The 10,815-nt window shown below is 38.0% G+C and overlaps 1 protein-coding gene across 1 annotated transcript in view; it reads right to left on the bottom strand.

Annotated features, from left to right (window-relative positions):
* BTLA (B and T lymphocyte associated) overlaps positions 1 to 10,478 on the bottom strand; it is a 28,974-nt gene extending 18,496 nt beyond the window's left edge. Inside the window, exon 1 of the mRNA XM_012731672.1 lies at positions 10,366 to 10,478. Coding sequence (XP_012587126.1) covers positions 10,366 to 10,435 — 70 coding nt within the window. The 5' untranslated portion in view covers positions 10,436 to 10,478. The remainder of the gene's footprint in view (positions 1 to 10,365) is intronic.
* Positions 10,479 to 10,815: the final 337 nt, after the last annotated feature.

The raw sequence follows: 10,815 nt of genomic DNA, 5'->3' as shown, positions 1-10,815 counted from the left end.
ATCGACGAAGTACACTGCTGAGGGGAGCAGCGGGCGGGTCAGGAGAGGTCTGCCACACCATGTGGTCACCTCCGGGGCAGGCGGGGATCGAACTCAGGTGGAATTGGCTTAAGCTTCTTAGTGCAGTGCTTTAACCCGCTGCGCCACCAGGGAGGGCCCAGAAAATTGTTTTTAATTCTCTTTATCATTGAAAAATTGTGTTGCTCTTAACTTTCCATGAAGGTATTCACCTCATAATCTCAAATCTAGAATATAACTGAGACCCAATATGCATGAAAAGGAAATTTTCTTAATGCAAGCAAACAGATATTGTAAGATCCAAAATTTATCTTATTTTATACATGAATCTTACAATTACATTGTCATTTCCCAGTTAGCTAAGGGTATTATAAATAAAAAGTAACAACTATGTTCATCATGATACACTTGAATCAACTATACAACTTAAAATGATGTCTTCCATTTTTGAAACAAAAAGTGTTAAGTTTATTTTACAAGGAAATACACCAGAAACATTTACTTATAAACATTTTGACCTCCAAAGGGCAAACTTCAACTAACATTTATTCATTTTCTGATCGTTAGACTATATTATCCCTTCTGAGACTCACACTAAAAAATTGTGAGAAATGGACCAATTTTTTTTATTTAATATAATAGTTCATTTTTACATCATTTTGTGTCTTTTCCCATCTCATTTGTAATGCTTGTGGGCTTCTCATCACCAAATCACCCGTGTGCCATCACCATAGTCCAGTGCACTTCCATCCCCTATTTCTGATCCCATTCCCCACTCCACCCCCGTAAAATGTCTCTGGTATATAGTTGTTCATTATGATTATTATTATTATTTTCCCTGCTGGCTTTTTATGCTCCTGCTATGAGTGAAACCATCCAATATTTTTCTTTTTCTTTCTGGCTTATCTCACTCAGCATGATCCCTTCCAGTTCCATCTATGTTGCTGCAAAAGGCATGAGTTTATCTTTTTTGATTGCCGAATAATATTCCACTGTGTGTATGTACCACATCTTTTTAATCCAGTCATCTACTTTTGGGCATTTGGGTTGATTGCATGTCTTTCCTATTGTAAATAAAGCAGCAATAAACATGGGGGTGCAGGTGTCCTTTTGAATCAGTGTTTTGTGTCTTTTGGGTAGAGTGTGATTGTTGGGTCATATGAAAGCACCAGAAATGGACCAGTTTATAACAATCACTTCAACATATTGTACCAGTTACATCAGAAGTGTATAAAAATCATGGAATATTCTACTATGGAATGACTCCCTAGGCTGGTAAAATAAGTCAACATTTCCTTGAATAAAGCACTTTGTAGTGAGTTACACTTTTGTATTATCCCCCCACTGGAATTAAGGCTAAGATCTTAAGAGCGTCTTCTCTGAGTGTTTTTTTCTACATCCTTCTTTTTCTCTCTTGGTTCTGTTTTGAACTCACTCAATCTCTCAACTCTCTCTGAACAGTCCTATTTGCTATTCATCCAACAATACATATAATCCATCCCCTGCATTAACGTCTTTCAATAACCTTCGAGCATCTTAACATATACACAACATCGTAGGTAACATAAACTGGAGATTATAACCACAGGTCTCTTTTTAAAAACAAAGCGTGCTAACACTGATCAGTTGTCAAACTGGCAAACTTTTAGCACTCCATATACCAGTTTACCCATTATCATGTTCCACTTTATTTCTTGGCTAGTAGCAACATTATTTTTTGTTAGCTATTTCTTTACACCTAATAATCCTCACTATGATTTGTGCTCACACCTCATCAACCTCTAATCAGAATAACTGAAACATGATTCAGTTTTCAGGACTCTGGTTGAGACATGGGTCCTAAAGAAAATTTTTAGAACCTCTGAATTCTTATATATATTTATAAGTACTTGGAGATTTCAAATAAGTTCACTTTAAGACTTCCTAATTCAGGTGCTTCCATAAATTCAGAATAAAAATGAAAACAAACTACTTTATGAGAATGAGGTTTTAAAAAAGTGAAGAGAAAGGGTAAGGCAATTTATCAAAAGGAAGTACCTAACAGTATAACACCTGAATGTGGTTAGATTTATGACAAAGAAGTGTGGACAGAAGCAAAAAGGCCAAGTGAAACCCTTGTTTTCCCAAAGTTCATTTCTCTCCCTACAGTTAGCAGACTGCTTCAGCCTCCTAACTTCCCTTTTCACATGCTTGGAAATTCAATTATACATCATGGAGTCTATAACTCTGTGCCAGAGTTGTAAAAAATGTAAAGAATATGAAAATAGAAAAGATAGGACAGTTACAGATAAAATCCTTCTTATACTATATTATATACTGAAATAATTTTTAGTAACCAGTAAGTGAATTCTATTACAACCAAAATTCTACAAAGGTGAAATTTAGCAATTACTAAATTGTACCATTATTGTGAATTTTTATTTTCTTGTTTCATTCTTTAATTTTAAAACCATACTTAAAAGATGAGTGTATAATTCGATTGTAAAAAAATTAATCAATAAAACCTCATGGATAAACTTAAGAAAAAATAGATCTTATAGTTTGTATTGTTTCACTGTTTTAAATAAATATTCAAAATGGTTACAAAGTGTACAGAAATGAAACTGCTTACATTTTGTTTTTTCATGACTACAATTACTGTGCTGTTATTGGTTCTTTAAAATGTTCCATGTGAATACAGGCATATGTAACATCACAGGGATCAGAAAAACAAACAGGGGTTCTGAATTACAGTGATTCTGAACCTTGTGTATTTACTCTTGAAGTGAACACATGGATCTGAATTTGTGTGCATCCAGGAGCAACTCTGTAACTGAAAGTTTTGTGTTAATCTTCAAGTGGAATGCACTGTTTATCAAAGAGCAGTAACCACAGTAGTTATTTAGAATTTTGATCAAAAAAATTTATAAGGTGAAGAATATTTGAACACAGATATTGTCAGAATTGCTGGTACACAGTGAGAATTAAAAGTAGACTGAGCATTTAACTGTTTTAAAATTCTGTACTATAAATTACTGTACAAACCCAGAGATGTGGACTTCCCACTGTCTGTGAGTGTTCGGTAATGTGATAAATCCCAGTGCAAAGCAGATGTGGGAAGAGACATATACTGACTGTCAATTTTCCCATCGGACTTTGATTATCTTGAACAAGATACAATCTCTCAGAGCACTTAGATCTCCAAGAGAGAAGGGGCCCTTCTGGTTGGGTTAGTCAGGAAAGACTTCATGGGTGAGGGTGAATCTTCTCCTACGCTAAACCCCACCAAGGGGTAAAACTGGGCCTGCTCCCCTTGTTACAGTAGACCATCATCTACCTTGTCACAGAAAGCTAACGTTGGGAGTCATGGGGCCTCTTTACCCTTTAATGGTCTGTTCCATCAATCACCACATTGATACAGCACCCCAAGTATCTATATTTGGTTTTATGCTGCTGTTTTAATTTAATGCCCATTCTGTTTCCTGTCTTTATCGTCACAGTCTACCTACTAGTCTTCTACATTACAACTTGACCTTGCTCCCCCCCACCAATTCTGTCCCAGTAATCATTATCCATGCAATTTTTACAGCTTGTATTCATAAAATAAAAAAATATAATCACAAGATTTTTGTGCCTAAAACCCTTGAAAGACTCTTCAATGCCTTCAGAAAACTGCTTAGACTTCATCACATGCATTTAGTCCTACCTCCTTATCTAAAATGTCCCATGCTTTTTTGTGTGACATGCATAGCTATTACAATTTAATGTGTGTTTATGCATCTGTCTTCCTATCTGATATTTTGCCTTCTTAGGATGATTCTTTACTATAGCAGGAGAAGGCCTTAGAAAAGCATATAAACAAGAAATTATGATGTACCTTGAAACTGAATGTACCCTTGATGAAGATGCTTCCTGTTCACAACAATGATGAGTGCTCCCAATCACTAAGGGTGCAGAGCAGAAACAGCTGAGCTCTTTTCGAGGTGAAATGTATGTATCTCCATGTACCTTGTAGTGGTTAACTTACAACCACTAGCGAAAAACTGGAACTTACAAGTATGCACTGTGGTAAGGCCTGATTTATGTACTCTAGGGTGATACTGAAAATATTTAGTAAGTGACACTCCAGGACCATCCAGATACTTAAATCAGCCTATCAGAAAGAAATGCCCACCACAAACAGCTGCCTGGTTTAGTAGCTGGAAATAGAGCAAATGTAACTTCAGGTATAAACAACCCCAGGAGCTAAAAAGAGTGGGTAAATTGTGAAACATTTATTCATTTTATTAAAAATTAGAAATATATTTTCTGATTTATATAAGAAATAAATTATTTCTTATTTTTTATAAACTTTTATTTTAAATATTATCATGAAGAAAATCCTGAGTTTCATTATCTATTATCTCTCCATTGAAAATTTCTTGCATATCTATGGAAAGTTCAAAATGGCTATATTCAGAAAAAGAAATGAATGACTGGCTATAAAGAATGAAGACTGTTTTTACTTGAGCTAAGAGAATCAGAGTTGAATACAGAAATGTAAACAAATAATTTTTCAAGAACTAAAGTGATTATGAATGGTATAGTATAACAATAAGTTTCTATGGTGTCAATAAGAAATTTGCTTCTATCAGATATATTCAATAGACAAACAAAATTTCAGATACATGCTGGCAAGGATACAGAGGAGAGAAGCCTTCAGATTCGGGAGGAGAAAGATCTCCACGTATGAGGATGCTCCAACCTGCCTTATTCTGAAGGGCTAGGATGGTGGGGGACAGGAGGTGAGCACAGGGAAAAGCAAGAAATGCCTCCAATCTTGCAAGCTGGTGTGGGTTTGGGGTGTAATTTGGTGTAAAAGAGTTAAATTCCTCAAAACAACTTGACTCAAGAGTCACATGAGACAGTGGCTGAACACAGTCAATTCCAAATCACATACAACAATGGCCACCATATTGTCCCTCATCAATGACCCTAGGAGGACATCCCTGGTCATCCCTGGGGAATACATACATGGCATCTGAAGCCCACATGGCACAATTTCCACCAGAGTAACTAACCTAGACTTGCACAGTCAGACTGTACCTCCATCCCTACTGTGAGATGAAAGACTCACTCATCCCCATGCATGTACCTGGCAACCAACACATAATAGATCACAGACACAGAAGTAGCTTAAAAAATAATTTTCTATAATAATAAAAAAATAATTCCCTGTGACTATTGTTTGCTATTTTTCTTTTGTAGAGAAAGGTTTCTACTTCCTTCCTAAATGTTGAGACATTAGAAAAGACAGCACCTCACCAAATAAAGTTCCTCTAGTAAAAATGGAACTGAAAATAACTTAATTCAGATCCAACATGCATATGTGTGAATCCATATTTAGTCCTTTTACTTAAAAAAAACAGTGATCTTGAAATGAGAAAATTGAGTTTCACCTTCTATTACTATCTTCTCTTGAAAATCTTATAATGTTGAAAATTTTGAATTTGTTTTAACATGGCATTTATTCAGCACAGTTAGAAGCAATTTTCTAGGGCTACAGTTTCTCACAGTGTCTGTAATATGACTACTTTAGGGGAGACTATCTTCAATCAAATTATATGGAGCAGTTTAGTCCTTTAAGCCCTATATCTCTTGAGTTTTAGCTTAGGAAAATTCTGAAATTGTTTTGTCTTGAAACAATCATTCAAGTATTTGTCATAGCTTCTACTATGTTAGCTAAGCTTATAAAATACCAGTGCCAATTCTTGAGATATTAAAGAACAAGAGAGAGTTTTAGTAAAAATCAGGTCAGGTAGCATATGGGTCATCTAAGTCACATTTGTGGAATCACTGGCTCATATCCATTGCCACTGCCCACAAGAACACTACATATCACATTGTCAAAGTGCTACTGACCCAGGCTAGTTGCCCCTAACAGGAGAGAAATAGGGATGCAAAATGTTTTTTGAAGTCTCATTATGTGCTGTGCATTTTTAGTTGCCTTATTATACTGTTTCATTTGAATCTCACATTTTATGGGGTAGTTACTACTATTGTCTGTAATTTGAAGACACCAGGTAGTAGAGGAGCTAAGACATTTGCTCAAGATCACCAGCAACTAGTGGCACATGAGCCAGGCTAAGACTTGAACCCAGGCTTGGCTAACTCTTAAACACAAATTTTTACCTGGCAGGATAGCTGTGGAAATAACTGAGAACATACAGGAAGACTTCTTAGCACTATGAAATGTCTCAGAAACTGCAATAAATACTTGTTTGGATAGTATTGAATGACTGTTCAAGATCTAAGACCCAGAGGTGGCCGAGGCAAGATGGAAAACAGGTCTGCCAATAGCCTCTGTCCCAAACATTCCCTGCTGCTACGGGCAGCAATTCATAATGACTGCTACAGACATCAGGTAAATAAATACAGTAGAGAGAGGAAAGGCAGGGGATCCCATAAAAATGTTTTTCTGCATGAGTGATAAAATCTTAAATCATACTAACCAGCAGCTATAGAATCTTGGGTTATTTGTAGGTGACTTTTATCAATCCCAAATGAGAGAAGGGCTTTCCAGTACTACTTTGAGGCATCTCTCAAGATAATTAAATTTGGACTAACAAGAAAAATAGCATTATTTGGAGAACTTACACAGCATTTACGGTCCATCAGACATTGTGTTAAGCACTGTGCAGACTTAATTCACTTAATATTCAGAGTAATTCTGGAAGGACATCATTGCCGTTCCTGTGTCACAGTTGAAGAAACATACAGAGGGTGTAGTCATGGCTACAGTGAGAGGCAGAGACGGCTCGGCAAGGCAGGCACCTGGCTCTGGAAGCCCTGGTCTTAACCACTCCAAACACTGTCTCAGCAAGAAAAAAATGCAAAAGGTTGAATGCATTTTGGCACCTGATTACAGATGCCTGTGAACATTTCTCTTTCAGCACTTCTGAACTTGAAGTAAAGGTGAAACACACAAAAATGGCAATTAAGTTGGAAAGTATTAATGAAACAAGATAAGTAGCTTTGGATTTCACTGTAAACAGAGGAAATTTTGATAGTGAGACAGAGAAAGCAACAATTACAGAGCTTCTCGGTATCAGGAAAGTCTGCTCAAGCCTGTGATTACTACAGGGGTTAATCTTTTCATTCAGTGATCCAGGAAATCCTGTGTTACAGAATGCATTCCTAGACATTTACGTAAAAGACAGCCCTATTTTGTGGCGGGCATCTTTGTGAATAAAACATGCAAGCTTTTGGCAGAAGGAAAAGTACTCCCTCTAGCATATTTGTGAATAATTCAACAGGAACACATAGTTAGAGACATAGAAATAAGTCTGATAAAGACCCATCCAGAGCCACAAAACTAGAACTTCAAGGAATGCTAGGCAGCTAGCTGCACAGCACCTGCTCCCCTACTGTTCCTGCTCTGACCCAAAGATATGGCCAAATCATGGTGGAGCAAGAGTGTGTGGAGAACGTGCAGTGCTGATTCCTAGGCCCAGCTGAACCGTCTCACTCAAGGACAAAGAGGACACAGGCGAGACCTGAATGGAGTCTTGGCCAAAGCCACTGTGTTCTCAATGGAGCCAAGCTGTTAGTCTCTGCTACAAGATCCCAGCAGACTCTCTATCACAGTGAACAGACCATCCAGAGATTCCCTGCTCCTTTACCCTGGGTCATATGTAGTGAGCCAGGCAGCACCCAGATATTTACAGCAGTGTGCCAGCCGGCTTAAAGGAGGAACCCTCAATTAAGCCTCCACTCAGCAAGTGGCTCAGGTCTTCTCAGCTGGAGCCTCTGGTCAACTATGTGGCAGATGACTCACCAGAGTCTCCACCTGCAGCCTCATCCTTGCCAGGAAGATCTGTCCATCTGTCTGTGAAGGGAAGGCACTAACACTTTCAGTACTTTCATTTTGTTCCTCGATAGGCCAGACTGCAAAGGACAGAATCCCCTCTAATTTTTTTTTTTTTGAGATACATAAACAAGCAAGTATAATTTTGTTATAAATAAAGACCTTCACAGGAAGTTTGCAGAAAACATTATATATTTTTTAAAGCATATTATAGACACAGCCTTCACTCCAGAAGAGGCACACAGATCCTACATTGCTGGGGGAGTGGGGGGGGTCTTTAAAAATTATTTCTAAACACTGGAGACTGTGTCAATGTAAAGATTCAGTATTTAAGTTAGTCATAGGAAATATAAATGTTAAAATATAAACAATATAAATGTTAAAATGAATGTGGCTTTACTTTAGGTACAAATGTTAAATGTTAAAATGAATGTGGCTTTAACGTCATCAGCTCTGAGACAACAATTTCTCTTATCTGCCCTATTTCCTCCCATGTCTTTCTTTTAACGTGAGCTATGCCGCAGTCCATCAACCACAAGATGAGATCCCCAGCTGGCTCTCTGTCCCAGGCTCTTCATGCCCTTTCTAAAGAGTTTAGCTCATTCTATTTGGAGCTAAAGGTATTGTACAGTATGTTTTGGTATCCACTAAATTTTAGCTTTCAAATTCAGCTATTTTAAGATTGATTTATTTATGCATACAGAACTGGGGTACAGGCCAGAGGTACAGGGGCAGTGAGAGGATTCACCAGAGACAGAGTGGGGAGCAGAATTGGCAGATTGATGAAGTACACTGCTGAGGGGAGCAGCAGGTGGGCCAGGATAGGTCTGCCACGCCATGTGGTCACCTCTGGGGCAGGGATCAAACTCATGCCGAAGTAGCTTTAGCTTCTTAGTGCTGTGCTTTAACCTGCAGTGCTACCAGGGAGGGCCCCAAATTCAGCTATTTTAAATGATAATGTAAAAAATCACCTCCCATTAACATTTATCAAGCCTTGATTATGTATACTTCCTATGCCAGTCTCTGTACCATTGGCATTGCTTATAGTCTTTACAAGTATTGGCCATAATTTAGATACAAAACTTAACCAGGGAGGGAGGGGGAAGAGCAAAGGTGGAAGACAGTGGAAGACAGTGGGTACCTTCGCATGGTGGGTATGGTGTGGTGACAGCACCCGAAGGTGTGAGCCCAGACCTCTAAGTCACACACAGTGTTGTAAACCAATGTCACCTCAATTAAAAAAAAAAAAAAAAAGGAAAGAAACTTACCCAAGTTCACATAGTAAGTGGCAAACTGGTAGCACCAACAAATAAACCCAAGTCTGACACACAAGGTAAAATCTGTAAACATGTTGGGAGGAGGAATATTTTTCTCTTCCAGTGTGATAATAGCACCATAAAAGCTTTCACTTTATTCCACCAAGAATAATCTATTTGTTTCTCAAATTGATATGAAGTGTATTTAATAATGTTTGACTCTGGTGGTTGCTCTGTTTGTAGGCTTGTATGGAAAGTGAAATTCAGGCAGCCTTCTCAACACCTCATCAAACCAATATCAAGTTCTTACAAACATAAAAATGCCTAGGTACTGAAAGGGACTTTTCTTTGCACCTGGTTGTATGCCATCTTGGCATCGCAGAGAGCACAATTCTAGAAATGAAGATGACATTCTCTAGGACTTCAGTGACTACAGTTTCTGATTTAAAACCACAGCATGCAAACTGATAAGATATGTCTGCTTGTGGGGATAATAAAGTAAGATATTTAAAACCAAACCCGAGAAATCAGAAACTTCTTGTACTATTAATAGACCATCCCTCTTCACAATCTGTGGGTCCCTGTGTCAATGTAAGGGGGCAAGTGAACACACCAGAAGGGAGAAATTGCCTTATTTTGCCTCCATAAAATCTTGCAGGAGTGGCCAAACATCATCCATGCAGAACCTGAGCTTTTTATACATCAAATGACTTCCATAGAGCACCCATCTTCTTTCAACACAATAAAATAATGATGGAATGCTGCAATCTTTTACTTCTCAACACTTTTAAATTCATTTTTCTCAAGGTGCACATTCCACTGAAGGAAGCAGCACTGTTTTATTTAGCAACATATTGAAGAGTAAACAGAGTCAGGTTTAACCCCAGTCATTCGACATCCACCTAGCCAAACGCTGATGCACACACTCACCTTAACTGAAAAAGAACTAACTATTTATTCACCATCAGATGGCATTCAGAACATTTCTGCTAGTAGTTGTGATAAGTGTATACTTAACTATCTATAATATTTACCCCACTCTCTATTCTTACAACAAGAAAGTGATTTGAAGGAAATTGGCCAAACTATGACTTGATCACCACATTCTAAGTTTGGTCGATGTTCTATAAAGTCTCTGTGAGCAACGCTAACGACACAGTTTCATCTACCATCATCCACAATCCTACCAAGACTGACAAGAGAAAACATTGCCTCCAACACTCCTTGAGAAATAAAAACAAGAAATAATATCTGTAGGTGCCTTACCATGAGTACTCCAGACACCCAGGTATCGGTCTAGGAAGAGGACCCAAAACAGTTTCCCAATTCCAAGCATGGCAGGTGATGGCTTCACTTCCTGTGCATATCAGGACTGGGAAACTCAGATATGTTTTCCCTTTCTCACATGAGGTCTTTGGGGTTGGATCAGGTTACCAACCACAGCAACATCTGTGAAATAAAGAGAGAGGACAGTAGGAAGAGCCAGAATTGTTTTGTGAAACAACATGAACAGAAAGGCGACTTGCTACACTGTTCTGTGGTTTTGCTTCTTGTCAAATTGGCTGTTCACTTTCAAACGCTCTGATCTGCAAAGTAGCTCCTTCTTTGACTTCTCCTTCCGCTTACCACCTTTTGTGCCAGCACTGAAGCTTTTCTCATTCAAAATTTAGTGAAACAAACAATTAAACTGTAAAGAAATTTGAATTGTTGCCATTT

The sequence above is a fragment of the Condylura cristata genome, unplaced genomic scaffold (assembly GCF_000260355.1).
Source record: "Condylura cristata isolate star-nosed mole 26May11 unplaced genomic scaffold, ConCri1.0 scaffold00003, whole genome shotgun sequence".
Lineage (NCBI taxonomy): Eukaryota > Metazoa > Chordata > Mammalia > Eulipotyphla > Talpidae > Condylura > Condylura cristata.
The sequence above is the reverse complement of the archived record's forward strand: the minus strand, read 5'-3'. Positions and strand labels throughout refer to the sequence as shown.